Source organism: Helobdella robusta (genome assembly GCF_000326865.2).
Source record: "Helobdella robusta unplaced genomic scaffold HELROscaffold_1, whole genome shotgun sequence".
Lineage (NCBI taxonomy): Eukaryota > Metazoa > Annelida > Clitellata > Rhynchobdellida > Glossiphoniidae > Helobdella > Helobdella robusta.
Window position 1 is genome coordinate 13,097,406 of NW_008703570.1, and position 18,433 is coordinate 13,115,838.

General features: G+C 31.4%; 6 protein-coding genes across 6 annotated transcripts; 4 read left to right on the forward strand and 2 right to left on the reverse strand.

The window, feature by feature from the left end:
- Positions 1-719: 719 nt before the first annotated feature.
- On the forward strand, positions 720-3,174 carry HELRODRAFT_159812 (hypothetical protein; the record flags this gene model as incomplete). Its single annotated transcript, XM_009011653.1, has 3 exons — positions 720-1,758; positions 2,303-2,479; positions 2,825-3,174. The coding sequence occupies 3 exons, from the start codon at positions 720-722 to the stop codon at positions 3,172-3,174; spliced, it is 1,566 nt and encodes a 521-aa protein (XP_009009901.1).
- A 2,143-nt stretch (positions 3,175-5,317) lies between these two features.
- On the forward strand, positions 5,318-7,126 carry HELRODRAFT_159813 (hypothetical protein; the record flags this gene model as incomplete). Its single annotated transcript, XM_009011654.1, has 3 exons — positions 5,318-6,434; positions 6,513-6,692; positions 6,783-7,126. The coding sequence occupies 3 exons, from the start codon at positions 5,318-5,320 to the stop codon at positions 7,124-7,126; spliced, it is 1,641 nt and encodes a 546-aa protein (XP_009009902.1).
- Positions 7,127-9,242: 2,116 nt separating this feature from the next.
- HELRODRAFT_159814 (hypothetical protein) lies at positions 9,243-11,508 on the forward strand (the record flags this gene model as incomplete). Its single annotated transcript, XM_009011655.1, has 7 exons — positions 9,243-9,318; positions 9,966-10,129; positions 10,424-10,541; positions 10,655-10,745; positions 10,836-10,973; positions 11,044-11,140; positions 11,266-11,508. 7 exons carry the CDS (start codon positions 9,243-9,245, stop codon positions 11,506-11,508), a joined length of 927 nt encoding a protein of 308 aa, XP_009009903.1.
- A 731-nt stretch (positions 11,509-12,239) lies between these two features.
- HELRODRAFT_159815 (hypothetical protein) lies at positions 12,240-13,372 on the reverse strand (the record flags this gene model as incomplete). Its single annotated transcript, XM_009011656.1, has 4 exons — positions 12,240-12,338; positions 12,454-12,534; positions 12,916-12,993; positions 13,172-13,372. 4 exons carry the CDS (start codon positions 13,370-13,372, stop codon positions 12,240-12,242), a joined length of 459 nt encoding a protein of 152 aa, XP_009009904.1.
- Positions 13,373-13,495: 123 nt separating this feature from the next.
- Positions 13,496-14,532, reverse strand: HELRODRAFT_159816 (hypothetical protein; the record flags this gene model as incomplete). The annotated part of the gene is made up of 3 exons (XM_009011657.1): positions 13,496-13,657; positions 13,988-14,155; positions 14,329-14,532. 3 exons carry the CDS (start codon positions 14,530-14,532, stop codon positions 13,496-13,498), a joined length of 534 nt encoding a protein of 177 aa, XP_009009905.1.
- Positions 14,533-15,427: 895 nt separating this feature from the next.
- Positions 15,428-17,269, forward strand: HELRODRAFT_159817 (hypothetical protein; the record flags this gene model as incomplete). Its single annotated transcript, XM_009011658.1, has 1 exon — positions 15,428-17,269. The coding sequence occupies one exon, from the start codon at positions 15,428-15,430 to the stop codon at positions 17,267-17,269; it is 1,842 nt and encodes a 613-aa protein (XP_009009906.1).
- Positions 17,270-18,433: the final 1,164 nt, after the last annotated feature.

Sequence of the window (18,433 nt, forward strand, 5' to 3'; positions counted from 1 at the left end):
GTTTGAGAATAAAGAATCATTTTGCGATTTTATAAATATTTATTCTAATTATTTCAATTAAATAACTAACAAAAATGTATAAGTCATACAACAAAAATCGAATTGAAACACATTTTTTTAAGAATAGTTTTGAGTTTTTGAGCATCAATATTTCATGCACAGCTGTTATACAATCAAGAAGTGTAGTTCAATGGTTATGTTAATAATTTGGAAATGTATAATATCGAACTAATTTGAGGTTTATAAGTGTGTGAATGTCGCAATAAACGAATAAATAAATAAAATTAATAAATTATTAATTAAAATGATAAAAAAAATTATTAAAATAAAATTTTAGAGTTACATTGGCAAAAGTTTACATTCCGAACTTTTTTGGTGAAATGAACGTTTCGTCCGATCTATAATTAAAATTTAATATTAAAGGGAATTTTCATAACTTTGTGGATGTGTGTGTGTCTTCTCTAGTCTTCTAGTGCTAGTCTAGTTTCTAGTACAACTAGTATTTTTTTTTTCTGTCTGCTATGCTTCACCACACTCTACAGTTAATTTTAATTATTAATATCAATAGTTAGTAGTAATAACTAATTTATTCATTTATGTCTTATGATTATTGATTATTAAATAAAAAATACATTTTTACAGGAAATATTCAAGATACCATTTTTAAAGCAAAATACAAATAGTAGTTTGATCACAATCCTCTGTTTATAGATCTGAATATGTGGTTTGAACCTCCAGACAATTATAAGAATAATAATAATGATAGTGATGATTATGATAGTAACTATACAGATGAAGACATCAAGTTTAATGATCAAAATTCTTACGAGTCCTACGATGATAGCGACAGCTACGAGGAATACCTCAATCTGACAAGAGAAATCGTCCCTCAAAAACACTCTATGAAAGTACTTCAATTATTACAAAATGATAGAAAAGATAGCTCAACAAATAGTTTAGACATGAAAATTAAAGTCACAATGAATGACAGTACTGAGTTTTTGCATGTGCATAAGTTTCTAATCTCCTCATGTTGTCCCTATGTCAAAAGTTACTTGGTAAACATGCCAAAAACAGATGATTGTATCGTAGATATGACTGGCTTAAATGGTGAAAGTGTATCTGTGATACTTGATTGGATATACACAGGAGTGTGTAAGATAACTTCAAGAACAGCTATTGATATCCTAGTCTCAGCTGACTTTTTATGCATTGATGATGTTGTAAAATTAGCTGCCGACTTTCTCTCACACAATCTTTCATATGAAAATTGCCTAGAAGTTTACATGCTTTCTATTTGTTATGAGACGTTTGGTATTTTTAGAGATAGAGTTTACAAGTATATGCTTTGTCATTTCTATACACTACTTAGCCAATGTTATTTAGATGATCTACCAGTTGAGAAAGTCCTTGAACTTTCATCTGACGACGGCCTAATTTTGTTCTGCCACAAATTTGTCAACTTAGAAAGTTCTGATCAGGAAATAAAACTCTTCGAAGTTGTGAAAAGTTATTTGGAAAGGAAAAATTTACAGAGTTATTGGCTAGATTTTTTGACAAAATCAATTCGATTGGGTTTTTTGGTTCCAGATCAGATAAAAAATTTGATAGATAGTTCTCAAGGATGGCTAGGAGATTGCTGCAAAAAAGATGAATGTGTATTGCTATTACAAGATCTCTATAATAAGAAGAAGCAGGAAGATTCAATATCTGAATCGCAATATCCCATTTGGTCTAAACCAAGAATAGTTTTGAAAGGTTTTTGGCTCATTCATTTTCATTATCTTATCAGTTTTCATTTATGGAATAATTTTGGGGAAATTTTTTACATCCGTACACCCATCCTGATGACAACCACCAGTTATAAGCAGTGGGTCTAGCCTTTTGCTCAAAAGCACAAAAGGCAGCGTGGATGCAGTTTTATGTCATGCCCAGGACTTGAAATGAAATGGATACAACTGACCGCCTAATTTGGCGCAAAAAAAAATTGATGGCAAAGAAAACAACGTCCTACCTCAGGGGAACTGGGTCTCTGGACGCTAAGCAAAGATTGATTAATTGATTAGTTTTCATTTATATTTAAGAGATTTGATTTATCATCAGCCATTGAATGAAACATTCCTTTTTGAATATATAATACACTATAGACAATTATAAGTTTTTGTTTTGTTATAACATTGCAAACACACACGTATGCAAAGAAACATATACATACATACACAGCAAACAAACAAACACACATACAAACACACATACAAACACACACACTTACATACATACACACGAACATATGCATATCCAGGTTTCAACTACAACAGGACAAGGTTCATAGCAATTGTTGGGTACCGGTATGAGCATAACGATAACTTTGGTGACAACACGTCGGAGGACAATGACCTTATGAAAAGGGGCTCCCTGCTCATGATTCGTCGGGTGAAGATTTTCTTGAGAGAATGGGATGATATTATAATAATTGGAGGTGAGATTTCATAGTTTTTTGCTTACTATAATTATGATTCTATTTCATTGTAAATATTGTATTTATAAATTATGTCTCTATATTTCAGTTGTTCATGCAGTGACCAGGTTCAAATGCAACAAGATCCTTACCTATAATATGCAATATGTGGTAAGCCTGATTTTCACACACATTCACATACGCCGTGTATGTGGGTTGGTGTGTGTAGATGCGTATTTCTGTGTGCGCGCGCGCGCGTGTGTATGTGTGGCCGTTGATACTTCTGAAGCAAGTGCAATCGGAGACGATGACTTTTAACCTTTCAACCTTTTTATTAATTCTTAACGTTGTACTAATATATTAAAGGAATTGAAGCCAGTTACTCGGACAACAGGATATGGCGTGAAGGCTTGAATGAGGAAACAGTTCATGGTGCATTCGAGTTTACACTGAAAGACGACGAATTCATCAACAAAGTAGAGTACACTCACGGTCACATGTTAGACTCCATTACTTTTTACACCAATTTGGAAAACAAGTACGGGCCGTACGGCGGTGTCGGGGGTGGTTTTGGTAAATGTAAGCCTCGAAAAAAGCGCGGGTTTTTGGCGGCGATGTTTGCTGAAACCATTACAGATAGGGATTTGCCTACTATTAGGTATTTATCTTTCTACTGGGGCGTCCCTAGCAAACATTTAAAATCCTATTTTGCTTGAAGTCTATGATTCTTTCACGCAGATGTAGAAAATTATATCTAGAGATTTTATAAATAGTATTCGTAAGTAATCATTCAAATTTAAAAACAAAAGTCTCGAAAGATTACATTTTATTTTATTTTTTTTCAATTTGTAATTCTATGGCTTGTTTTAATAAGTATGATTTTTATTTGAATATCTTTGAGAAGTCGGTGTTTCATTGTTTTCATTCGTATTCACTGCAAGATTTAATAGTTTAAAGATAGATATTTGTTGATAAACTATATTGACTATATTGTAATTTAAGATGATGTTTGTCTGCGGTGATGTCTGACGAGGCTTCTGCTTTTCAACCGCGTGATGTTTATTCAATTTATGATTTTTTTTACCCCTAATTGTTATTGCCAACTGAACGAGTACAAGTTTTTTTTTTAAATTTGCCAAATTTTTTTTTAACGAACATCTATTTGATAACATCTATGTTGAGTGCCTTTCAATTATAGTTAATAAATATTTCTAAAAGTTTGCGGAAAATCTGCTCTGATTACGTTTAGTTGTAATAATAAAGATTTTCTGCATTTCATTGCGAAAGGTGTTTGAAATTGAGAAACTTTTAAATGAGTTTAGAGTGCTTTCAACTAAGTTTTTATGCTAGTGTCAAGTGTTAAATGAGAATGATGTGTGTGTGTGTTTTTACAGAGTGCATCCGACGTTAAAAACGCGTGTTATAGTTCAATTTCTATAAAAAATATTTGATTGTATCCAACATTTACAAGATAAATTCATTGAATTGCGCAATCCAACTGGAATGCTAAAATTCCATGGCTATTTTTGATAACCAGTAGAATAACGTGACATCGTGGATATGTGAATACTTATTTTAATTTTGAAAATTAAACCAGATTGTATAAAATAAAATGCATCTGTGATATAACCATGTATGTAGAATAAAATAAAAGGTTAAAAACGCCTAAAAAATATAGACTTTAACCATATACTCACAAATATACATAGAGAGAAAAAGAGACAAATATGTAATGAACGTGTTTATGGAATAAAAGTATATATGTAATAGATAAATGTATAGATAAATATATAAATTATATATAAATGTTTATAAGGATAAATGATTCATTTGCATTTTTGATTCATCCAAGAAATAGCAGATGGAGTGAATGGAGTACTTTTTCCGGTATTGCGCAAAAAAAAGGTACATTAGAAATTACCTTTTCCGGCGAACCAGCGGATTCTATATTGTAAAATAAATACATTTTTATAATTTATTATTTTGTTTTTTTTCAATTTAATTTATGTTAGTCTATTATTAATAACTAATTCGCACTTTTTTTAGCTAGTGAAATTAGGAAATTTTTTAAACAGGGAGTCAACGACGCAGTAAATTAATTATAATAAAAAAATAGTTACTTAATTTAATTTAATTATTAATTTAATACTTACTAATAAATTTATATTAGTAATTATTTTCAATTAATTGATAAATTAAATTAAAATAAAATACTACCTCACTTTTTTGTCAAAGTAATTTTTGTTATTTTTTGGTGATTTAAATTTTAAAATATTTAAATTTAAACTTTATCTGTCAATCAATTAGTTGTAATAATTAATTAAATTAAAACTAATTAATATCATGATTAAATTATGAATACAAATGTAAAAATATTATAAATAAATTAAAAAATTTAGTTGATTGTAACAATGCAATGTCAACCAGTCAATATTAATATTCATTTCAATAAAATAAAAATAACACCATTGATTTATCTAGTTTTTAGTACTAATTAAAATTTAAAATAAATAAACTTATCTTAAGTATTATTACAATTATACTATTACGTATGCTTAGTATATATTGCATACCTATTAATATTAAGTTAAGATTAACTTAACTATTTGGCTTATTTTTTAATTTTATTAATTATAATTAAATAAAATGAAATTTATTTATTTAAATAGGTAAATTTATGAATGTAAAACTGTAAACATAACTCTTTTTGGTCTTCCCCAAATTGGAATCTTTGACAAATAAAAAAAATTAATTTAAATATAATTGTGATTAACTCAGTATCAGACAATCAGGGTAAATCAACTTTTGCTAAACAACAGTTTCTTTTCATAAGAAGGTAAATTATAAATGTTATGAGGTATGGAAAACGATGAAGGAAATGCTGTAGATCCGATTAATGTTGTAGAAGCTGGTGAAGCAGAGGATGAAGATGTGCTCGGTGATGCAGAAGCTGGTGATGACGTAATAGAGGATGAAAATTTTCATGATTTCCACGATGGTGCTGACATAGATGATGATATCGACAGTTATCACGAATATGATGACAATTATGGCGCAAATTCAGGCTGTGAGTTAGACGAGGATGTTGTTTCTGACATAGAGGATGAAAAAAGTATAGATAAAAACTCTGTCGTTGGAAAGCATGCTTTAGATCTGCTATCAAAGGTGAAAGATCAGAGGAAGGAAAATCTAAATTTTGACTTGAACATAAAATTATTTTTCAGCGATGGCTATAAACTAGAGCCTGTCCACAAAATTATTGTTTCTGCCTTCTCTCCTTACATCAAGCAGTACCTAATAAATATGCCTAAAATGGAAAACCAGCAGATGAACTTAAGTGATCTTAAGGGAAGTGCTGTCATGGAAATAATTAACTGGATGTATTCTGGAGTCTGCAATTTAACTGAGGAAAATGCAGAAGATATCCTCGAATCTGCAGACTTTTTGTGTATTGATGAAATATGCGAACTATGTGTTGATTTTTATTGCAAAGATTTATCATTCAAGAATTGTGCAGAGGTTCACGCTCTGAGTAAAGTATTCTGCCAGAACAATTTCACAAAACGGGTGCGTAGTTATATTTTAAGAAATTTCTATCCTCTATTTACAGCAGGGCATTTAGACAAATTAAGTTCATTGGAAATTCTTGGGCTTATGTCTGATGATAGGCTTTCATTGGTTTCAAACGAAGAACTGGTTAGTGCAAATCTCGAATTCAGGCTCTTCAATGCTGTCAAAGATTATATTAACAGAAAAAACTGTTGTGATGAGTGGTTAGAATTTTTGAAATGTTCAATTAGGTTGGGATTTTTGACACCGGGTCAGTTGATTCAGATCAATAAGGATTACAGCTGGTTAGGAGACTGTCGTGATAAGGACATATGCATTGAGTTATTGAGTTTAGCTCAAGACAAGCAAATATTTTCTCACAATTTTGATGTTGGCAAGTGGAATAAACCGAGAATAGATACAAGAGGTGCAAATAATTATTTTCGTTATTTTTAAATTTTACAAAAATTTTTTGTTCACAGAGAGTATTAATTAAAAATTACAGAATTTAAATACTATTGGACTGAGAAAATAGCTTATGCTGGCAGTACTTACTTTCGCAGTTTAGATTCATTCAAAGATTTGGACTTTCTCTCTGATAAAAAAGGCAACAAAAGTGCTCTCACAGTCGTTCGTGGAGTCAAAATTTGGTTGAGGATTTGGGATGGCATAGTTGTTGTAGGAGGTATTGAACTTTTTTTTCTTATTTTTATTATCACTTTTCATCTTTTTTACAAAATTTTCTAATTAAAAAAATATTTTCCATCAATTAAAGGAATTACACTGACGTATGAAGATAGGACAACAATTGACCACGGATTAAACGTCGAGCATCCAGAAGGAGTGCATGAATTCAAACTCAAGGATGGAGATTACATCAACAGGATAGATTACAGGGCGGGTTTCCTAATTGATCAGATAACATTTCACACAAATTCGGGACTGAAATACGGTCCGTACGGAGGTGTGGGAGGGTCTGAAGGTTCTTTCACGCCCAGGAAGAAAGGAGGATTCTTCGCATCAATTTGTGGCCAAGTAGCTATGTCTCACAATATCCCTGTTGTCAGAAAAACGCGTTTTTGTTGGGGCTACCTTGATACAAAGTTGTTAGCCACATAGTCATCATCGCAACCGCTCACCTCAACTTTACAGCTTACAGAACTTTTTGCTTCTTATATGAAGATGAATTAATTAAGTTTTGTCACCATCATCAAATCTTGAACATGTTGGAGTCTGTTTTTATGCAAACAAACGAGCTATATATATTCATGCGACTTATACATATAGTTTTTACGCGTGTCTGTTTATAATTGCGTAGATTGACTGTTATTTGAACACACATGATCATGTTACTGTGACTAATATGACGAATACTTTGAATTCAAGATTCCTAATTCAATACTTGGTAGGTTTTCAGTTATGGAAATTTTAACGGGGATTGAACTATAGAACTTGAATCCTGACTTACGTCATTATGTTGTTTTTAGCTTTCGCAGGTCAGCTTCAACTTAATATTCGCATATTATTTCAAAGTTTCACTCTCGATTTTAAAATACAGTAAAAGAAAATGATAGTGCAATTTAAGTACTGAAAATCCATGTGTAATATTCGTTCTGATTTTATTTAAATGTTATTTATGATTTTGCAAATTTTTTACATACGTCACTTTGATGTTAGATAATTCTTGCATCATCAGTTTAATTTCTCAGTATTCACCATAGATATATATCACAAATATATATATAAATATCCATATATATATATATTCATGGTATTTATTGAGATACTGGTGTAGTTTTTGTTTATATTTATCTGTAACTTATTACCTTCTGGAATTGCTGATTAATGATTAATTTGGACCACAGATTAGTTTTACTTTATCTAGTTGGTACTTTTATTTTTTAGCATGTTGTTAATTTTAAAAAATTAACCAAAAACGATGAACATTTTGAATTTACACATAACGTGATCGCTCACGTTTGACATTTAATTTATTCAAACGAAAAACGTCTTTAAAATCGATTCGATTGGTAAACTTTGAACAACCTCGTTGGTATGACAAACTTTATGGAAATTGTATTTTATCGAGCGTGAATAATTTAATAAATTAGACATGCAGAACAATAATAATGTGATGGTTATGATGAATGGGGAAGTTGGAGGCATGGAGGTGAGGAAGTCCGGGATTTGTTGGATTATGGAGAGGGTGCTGATTATTTCGTGTGATTGAAATAATTAACTGAATTTATTCTGGAGACTAGCTTAACAGAGAAAAATGCCAAAGATGTTCTTGTGGCCGCAGATTTCTTATGTTTTAGATGAAATTTGAAGAGTTGGTTAGGAGACTGCCGAAATAAAGACAAGTGCATAGAACTGTTGAGTCTGTCGCAAGACAAACAAAATGTTTCCACAAATTTTGATCTTACCATCTGGAATAAGACAAGAATCAATACACGAGGTACGAAGGATATTCCTCTATCCTCATTCAATAAATTTTAAAAATTATAAATGATCATTTTTTGTTTTTAGACTTTTAAATATCATCAACTTTAAAATATTTAGTTTTCACATATAACTAGACTGAAACGATAGCTCTTATTATAAACTTTTTATCGTTGCAGATCCTTTCATGTTTTCAGCCTATTCAACATCTTGCTACTTAAAAGAAAATGAAATGTACATTATTTTGAATTGTAATGTATTAATTATAATGAATAGTTCAAAATTATTGAAAATGAGTTGTGCATATTGTCATGGCTTATATTTTACTGGCGCCTTATTACGTGATTGTTTGTGTTTCAGTGTGCGTGTGGTGTGTGTATTGTATCGTATGATGTGGCTCGTCTGTATGTGTGTGCGATGTGTGTATTTGTGGTGCGTGTGTGCATCAACTTGTGTGAATGATTATGTATAAAACGTGACAGTTGATTTAGTTTCTCGGTTCAACATGTTGGCTTCATTGAGTTTCGTAGTGTAGTGAGGAGTGGATGTGTATTTGTGATGTTTTATATGTTTTATTTAATATAAATTCAATTCAAGTGTGATATAATTGTTACACGAAGAGTGTCATTACGTATGAGTAGATGGCATTAGTATACTTAATATTGACTATAGGCATAGTCGTTTTATACATTGCAATGCGTTCTCAGAAGCTCTAGATCTTATGTCATTGTTTTGATTTTAAAAAGGGATTTAAGTGAGTAACTTGATTTTAAATAGCGGATTTAAATTTTAAATGGATGAGGTGTTGCTCAGCATCTTACAGCGGAGTGCATGCGACCGGGAAGTCATTGTGGACTTGCACCACGACGGTTCGACAGTTTTTTAATTAATTAAATGTTTGACTTGTAATTCATAATTTAACAACTGATGCAAATTTTAAATAAGTTGTGCTTTTTATAATATGTCTACTGTCTACTCTACCCTGTTTATTAACATGTAGTGTTTACTTTACATTTTTTACTTTATATTTACACTTATCAATAATTTTTTGGCTGTGAAGACCTGAAGACTGAAGATCTACTATGTGATGGTTGGTTGTTAGTAATGTTAGACCACATTTTGGTTGATTGCTTATGAATCTGATCTGACTAACGCAGATCTGTTTTATAACATATATTACTGTATAGTATACGTAAAGTCTATAGTGCACATGTACACTATACTGTATCATCGTCTTTCCTATTAATTAAAGTTACAAATTAAAGCTAATTAAATTATCAAATTATCGACTTGTGCATATAACGCATAGAAACGCGCAAGCACGCATCACCACGCAGATGTTTAATTTTTTGATTTAAAACCTTCAAATGGAGTAATTTACGGAACGCCGATTTCATATATCAAATTAATATTTGATTTCAATTCAAACATTATTTGGTATGTCTTTTGCTTTACGTCCTTATCGACACGCACGTTCTTTAGTAATTGTCAAAGGTAGCCTCAAACAAACCACCAGATAAATCGTTTGTTCCGCTAGTGAAGAAAAACATCGCTTACATTGTTGCTGGAGCAATATTCAACGAGAATGATGAGATTCTGCTCATGCAAGAAGCCAAACAATCCTGTTACGGTAAATGGTACATTCCTGCCGGCCGGATGGAGGCCAACGAAACTATCGAAGTACGTTCGCCAGACAATTAGTGATTGATAAATATTAGCGATATTACATTTTATAACATCCCAAAATGGTTTTATATACTTTATTCAGTTTACACGAAAATAAAATCTAATCACACAAAAATATGCCCGTATACATGTAAGTAAACATTTAAAAAGTTGTGTATGTGACCCAGCTTTCGTTTTCTAACGTTATCAATCGTCAATATTAATAATAATTAGGATTTCCGTTCTTATATATTACAATTTCTTGTTAATTTGGTATTAAAAATCTATCTGAACGAAATAAATTTCAAGGATGCGGTGAGAAGAGAAGTTTTGGAAGAGACGGGCATCATGTGCTCTCCTTCCAGTCTATCATACGTCGAAGTCTCAAATAAGTGGTACAGATTTAGCATGATCTGCGATTTGGCTGGTTGGTATTATCGTGAATCAACCTAACTATTCGGTTATCAACAGTTTATGAAATTAGAAATTCTTTAAATTTCTTCATTGCGGTTGGTTTAAAAATTTATTCAATTTACGAAGGAGGAAATTTGAAAAAAACGGCAGATAAGGAATCATTGCAGGCAGACTGGTTTTCCGTTAGTTCCGTGTTAAGGAAGGAAGTTGATTTAAGGTCGTTAATATTTTTTATTTCAAACAACAGTTATTAAACTGAATAAAAGCAAGAAACCAACTTTAAATTTGTATGTATTAATTTTAATAGACATACAGACATTTTGAGAATGATCGAGTTAGCGTACAAGCAGCATAAAAATGCAGATTTCATAGCGATGCGACCTATCAACATTCCACACAGTCGCGTCATCATGCGGTTGTTTTTGGTGCACCACAACGAACAGAGGTGCGATAGATTCTAATTCACAAACGATATAAAAATTTTTAATGATTTTCAAATTAATTAAACAATGCAGCCGAAAGTATAACTTCTTGATGGGTAAAAAACCAGAAAACCATTTACCGTCATTTGAAATGCTCTCCTGCAGAGAAAACTACTACAAACTTTTAAAAGTAAGCAGTATCTTTTCGGATTTGTAAAAAATAATTCGATACTTTCAACTAATATACAATTTCATTCTAACAAAACCGACAAATTACATATTATATAAAAAATCCTGACGATATAAAAATCTTAGAAAATATTCGGAACCGGCAAAACGAGCGTAAAGGTGAGGACAGTCTTAACTGTCGAACATAACGGCAAACCGCGGCACAGAAACGATGGCCTGGTCATCACCGTTCTCGCTGTGGTCACTCCGAAGGAGATCTACAATGTACGTGCAAGCGAATTTGAGTGGATCCCAATTGAAAATAGTAACATCGCCGATAGCGTTTCTAAGTTCCTAAATGGAGATAGCGTTATGTTGGATTTTCTTTGAATAATGTTCTGGAATATATCAATTTTTTATTATAAATTCCTTTTTAAACAGTTTTTTTTTACATTTCCAATAAATTTTTTGGCGTCTTATTAGATATAGTTGCCTTTTAGAGTTGAATACTGATTAGAACACGCGTATATATATATTTATCTTATTGATCAATAAATGTTAGATGACGATTTTTTACAAAAAATTTATTTGTAAAGTGAATCAAATTTGATAAAAAGCAAATACTCAAAAAAAATTGTATACAAATAAACGTTCGTAAAATTTCATGGCAAATGAATTTAAAGACAAGCGTAGTCAACACAAATTAGTTACACAATCAAAATGGATTTGAAGAAACTATTAAATCCAAAAAATGAAGTTGCCAAGGCCCTCAGATCAATCAGTCGATCAACCAACCAACCAATCAATTATTCAATTAATAAATCAACCAACTACCCAATCAATCAATCAACCAACCAACCGCTCAATCATTCAAACATTTAACTAATCAACGAATCAATCAGTCAAACGATCGAGCAATTAGTCAACCAATCAGTCAGTTAAACAATCAATCAATCAACCAATCAATCAACCAATCAATCAATATCAACGAGTTCTTCGAAAGAGGAAACGTTATCATAAAGGAGTCTTGGTCCTATTGTGAGTTTCTGTCGTTTATAAATTTTAATAAATTTATTAAAATGCAAATTTTAAAATAAAAAATATTTTTTAATAATAAAACTCTATAATTTCACTATAAACTTTAAATAGGGTTTAACCGATGGTATCTTTAATTTTGGCGGCATAAGAGAGCCATTTTCAAGCCTTTCCCAATCAAAATCCTTAAAACAATTAAATATTTTATTTTAAAAATAATTTTAGAGGATGATGATAATTTAAATTTATATTTAAATTAGTATTTATATTTACATTTTCACATTTTAACCTACAACCAACTTCGAAAAATGGATGTTCCTTTATTTCTTTGGCACCCCTACGGCTGGAACCGAGCCTGCTAAATGGATCTTGTTGAAACATCTTCATTAATTTTATTTTTTCAATTTACAAATACAATTTTTATTGTTTTCTTTTAGTGGAGGAAATAACTTTAAATATTTATTTATTTATCGTGAATTTCTGTATAATATAGTTAGATGGGATTTTAGCTATGTACCTTTGTATCTATAGTAGGTTATATTTTATTAAAATTAAGTTTACTAAGGTTTTGTCGTGCGTTAAGGTGCTAGATAGTAAAAAATTACTGGAATTATTTGTTGTTTTTGTTATTACTACTCTCATCGCTACTCTACTAGTATTATTGTCACTGATACTCTAAATTATGTCAATCAAAGTATTTTTGTGTTATTTGGTATTTTTTGTACTTCGTACTTTTGCGTTACAAAATGAATGAACCTAAACTTGCTCTAGAAGATGTTGTGCTGCATCTGAGAGGTGCTTCTTGTCAATCAGTACCCTTTTATCTTCCATTTGAATGTGCTTCACAATTTTATTAAATAATTTGTTAATTATCAATTAAATATCAACATAAGAATAAAAATATAGTTAGAAAATTATGAAAAAATTATTTTTTCCCGCTATTTAAAATTTCGACCAGACAAAATTTTGTTAAATGTTTATCAAATATTAACAAGTGACCTATAAATTATTACTTTACCTTTCCAACTATCATTATATGGAGAGAAACAGCCAGTGCCCAGAAATCCACAAACCGCCAAATCGGGCCCTTTTCGAAATACTCAGGGGCTTTGTACTGTTTGGTGCCCAGTTTATCAAACATAGGAGTTGTGTAAGTGACGTTGGTCTCTGCATGTCCAAAATCAACAAGTTTGGCATACCCTCTCTTGTTCATGACCATGTTCTGCGGCTTAACATCTCTGCAGATTTATTGTCCTGGTTTTAACTTCCGATATTTTATTGATTATGTTAATTTTATCTAATCGGTAACTCCCCTGAATCTTTATTGAGTTTTATTGACGAACTAAACCAACTTATGGGCTATATTCAAGTTGTGCACGTGTTCCAGGGCGTTAAGCGTGCAGGCAATATAGAATCTGGCTTTCGATTCGGAGAACTTGCAGTGCTTTAGATGCTGCATCAGGTTCCCATACTCCATGTACTCCATCAGATGACATACGTGGCCCTGCACAGTTAGTTGCGTTGGTGTGTTGAAAGGATAGAAATGTTATGTAGCAATGTCAATCCATTCTATTTATTATAATGTTGTAGCGCTAAGAATGCAGTGATTCTATAGAAGAAAAGCTTTAAAATTTTACATTCGCATTTCATTTTTTCATTCAACAATTTATTCTCTCGTCATTTTTGTATTGATTGATTAGTTCATTCAATCGTCTATTAATTTGTTCTTCATTCCTACTTCGGTTTAAACATTTATCATTCTTTCGTTCGATCGTTCATTCATTCATGGCTTGAAATAAATCAAACATTTTATTAGTATATAGCACTAGCTAACATTTGTGTGGAAAGTTCTATAGAAGTCAATGATGAATGGATTCCTATGCTCCGACAGAATACTCTGGACCTGGATTTCTGACTTGATCTTCTTGGCTCTGTTGGCAGTCTTCAAGATGATCTTAAGGGCATAGTGCATTCTCGAAAAGCTGTGTCTGACTAGAGCCACCTGGCGTCAATGACGTTGAAGGTTATAAGGGTTATGTTGTTACTGCTGTTACTAGGATCGATCGATCGATCGTCGATTGATTGACTGATTGGTTGGTTGATTGATTGATTGATTGATTGATTGATTGATTGATTGATTGATTGATTGAAAAATATGCTAGATAGGCATCTAACGGTTGCAAACTTTCCGTTCCCTATCTCCGCCAGTAACTTGTAGTCACCGATGTAAAACTTCTTCTTCTTCACGTTGCATGAAGTGCTAACCAACAGCAGCCTATTAATTGAAACACCACCCATTCCAAAAGTTTTTGTGTTGTTGTCTCCATCATAAGTCATTTGACTGGTTGTCGAACTTCTCGAATTTATCCAATTCTCCATTTTTTAATTTATGTTGCGATTTTTTGTATATAGTCTGCCTGCAATAGGTTTTCTTTCTTAAGTTGTTTTTAAGGTTTTTAATATAGCTGGTGGCATAGTTTCATCCAATGATCATTACGGTTAGGAAGGTTGGGTGGAAGTTTATTGAATTTCGATTGACTTATTTGAAAAAAAGAGCTTTATACAAGTTGCATTTAACGGCAGGGGTGATGTGAATATTGAAGTTACACAGTAAAAATATAAAGACTAGAAGTGTGTTTTAAAAAATAACTTGTGCCAATAGGTCATATTTTTGTTTACAATTTTAAATGTTTGTTTATTATTTGCATTTTTTTACGTGACTCGTCATCTTGGTGAATATTGAATTCACCATGTACTATTTTAGCTATATTATAATTATAAGTTATATTAGAGGAAAAGATCAATTAATAACCGTGTTTTTTTAAATAAGCAACTTATACATTTGAATGTAAAATAAAAAAAATGACATTTTAGAAAAAATTGAAGTTTTAATAAAAAAAATTGACCGCTTTTTTAAAAATGTTCACAAAATTAGGTTCATTGGGTTTTGTAATTTTCGTATCTATGTTTGAATTTATTTTATTACTCTTACTACTTCTTCGCTTTACTTTTGTTCTTCCTTTTTTCGTTTACGTTGGTTGTTCGAACTTCTCAGGTAATGTAAAATGCTATAGTGCATACAACTATACATCAATATTTCATTTTCATTTTCAATTTCACATAAATATGATAAATTAATTTATAAATTAATCATTATGCTTATTCATTTTAATAAAATATTCTTTATCATTCAACAGCTCCAATCCAGTTGAACGCCATTGCTTTGTTTTGTTTGAAGTGGTTAAAAGTGTTTGTTGCAAACTTAACGTGTGAAATGGAACATAGAAAGTACGCGATGCTTCCAAAAAAAATAATAAATTTCTATTCTGATCATCAAAACGTGGCCAATGAAGTTTCTGAAGTTTTGCATGAAGATATTAATTACAGGATCAGAGAAATCTTACAAGTCAGCTTTTATAATGTGATCAAATGTAAACGTAAATCTTTGCATACATCGGATATAAGAAACACCCTTGAAATTGTGGATGCAGAGAGCCTTTACAATTCTCCAACCCATAAAACAAATAAAACCAGTCCGATTGTTGAAGCAGCTGTTGAAGTTGGGGATCTTTTGAGCTATGCTTCTCAACCAAAAAATATTCCAGCTACTATTGAACCAAATATGGAAATTTTCTGGATCTCGATGAATGATATGATGATTTCTGAGGATGATTCGGTACAGTTGCTTCAATATGCCAACCATTTGATCAAATGTTTACAGGATGTTGATGATGACATTTCAAGGGCTGCTTTTGTTGATCTGGTGTCATGCAGGCAAATTAATAATTTACTCCCATATTTCATGTCATATATATTTAAGAAAGAAGCTATCCCAGGGGAAGGTAGAACAATCAGTCATAAACTGATTATTCTCAAATTAATAGAAGCTTTTGTGCAAAACAAATATCTTACATTCAATTTCAATGATCTGGAAACAATTTTGCACTTGCTTTTAGAGTTTCAAACTATAAAAATACCTAATGTTCGGAAAAGTAAAAAAGTTAATTTGGTTGACAAAATTAAATCTATTAAAAAAAGAGCATGCATGGTAGCTGGGGTTCTTGTGAACAAATTTTCAAGTAATCCAGGTAAAATGATTAAGGGATATGTTGCTAAATTAATTGAATTGTTGGACGACTCTGATGATATCGATATAATGGATAGCATTCTGATGTCACTGCTGCATATAGATATCAAAATTTTGATGAAGCAGTTTTTACCAAAAATCCAATACTTTTTGAAAAAAATAAAACACATTCGAACTGCTTTCAAATCATTTCCCTCAGTTTATCAACTAAATGAGAAGTCTGAATATTTTTACAACATCCTTTCATCATTAACACTGTTTATAGAGATTGTTCAAATTTATCATGCAAAACTTGCAAAATCTTTTGATTCAGGTTTCAAATTAGATCCAGCTGATAATATTAAAAATATCAAACAGTTGAGTTATCTCATTACAGAAAGAAAGCAATTATATCACCTATACAGCATGCTTTATGAACTACATGGAGATAGTGTTTCCTTGAGATTAATTTGTTCATCAATAGAAACTGGCAAGAATAAAGTGGATTTATTTGACAAAGAAATAAAAAAATCGAATAAGACACAACCTTGTTCTGAATCTTTTGATAATACAAGCGTTAAAGCAGTTGTAACGAATTCACAGCATGGTATCAAACTTAAAATATCTAAATTCTCCAAATTTCAAAAGTTTGTGACTCATTCCAGCGTGAACGACTCAGATATCTCAACGTGTGTCTCTCACAAATTTGTTTTAAAAAAGCCATCTGATAAAAATAATTTGATATCGAAAAATACAAAAAATCAAATGAAGTTGGAGGAAGTGTTTGAGTTGACACCTTTCAGAATCAGAGATGAAATTTTGATACCATTTCGGTTTAAAGGAAAGACCATTTTGAGCACATTTACTGAGAAAAAAAAGGCACAAATTTTAGCTAAAAATATGGCCAAACAGCATGCCTCATTGAGCAGATATAGAGAGCTCTGTTCTACCTTGCAGTGTCACTCTTCCTCCATCTCCATATCTAAACATCCTTTTCTGAACCATTTTAGCTTTATGTCAACTGTTCCTTTTAGTCATCTTCCTTTTTGAGTTTCATAAGAAATCAATCATCGTTTAGCGTCCAGAGACCCAGTTCTCCCGAGGTAAGACGTTTTCATAAGAAAACGTGTACATTATAATTGTTTTCTTACAAGCTGACCTCTGAAAATAGATACATTCATTTTTATATTTTGTGTGTGAGTGCGTGCGTGTGTAACATACATTTGACAAAATTTTGTTCCACATCTAAATAGTTGAAAGGTGATGATGCAATAATTATGCTTGATGAAACAGTAAAAAAGACAGCCAGCAGTAAATTTTGCTCTATGCATGAAGCAGAAGTTGGATATATCGTAATTTTACAACACCGAGTCAATAATTCTTAGTAAACTAGCTGGACACATATCCCTTATTGGCGAGCACGTGAGATATGGGAAGCAAGAAGATGCACATGACTTCCTCCTGTCTCCTCAACATCATTCAAAGCCATCTCCTCTATGGTCTGGTCGACCAGTTCATTGAAAGGACAAGAGCTAGATCTAAGATTTTCAACGGATACCTCCCGACCCGACGAAATTGGTCTCTAAAAAGAAAATCTAAAAGCAGTGGCTGCAGTGAGAGAATGTTGCAAGAAGATCGACAACAAGTTTCTACGCCTACGTACTTGATTCAAGATTGCTCAACAGTAGCTACTACAACTACTCTGCTGCTAGGGGAATAAAACTCAATTTCTATACTGATTTTAATTTCTTTAAAATAATTTTAAACAATTTAACTCAATTTTTTTTTGTACTGATTTTCATTTGTCTCCGTTAATAATTAATTTTAAACAATTTAAACTCAATTTTATACTAGTATCTATTTCTCTTTGTGACCACTACTGACATTTGGCGAGCATTGCAGATTACGTATTTAACACTTTAATTAGATTTTTGTTAAATTAGATTCTATTTTGTTTTCTTTCACTTCATTTTATTTCATGTTCTTCTGCTAAATAAAAAAGTTGTCATTATTATTATCGTTATTGTTATTATTATAAATTTCATTATTTGTAGTTCAAAATCTCCGAATTAGTAATTGAAAACAGGTGTATACGCGTGTATATATATATATATTTTTACAATATTCTATAAATTCTACCGAATGTTTGGGGTTAATGTTTGTAGTTCGTTTTTTCGATTTTTCTCACTAAAGTTTTTTGGTGAACGTTTAGTC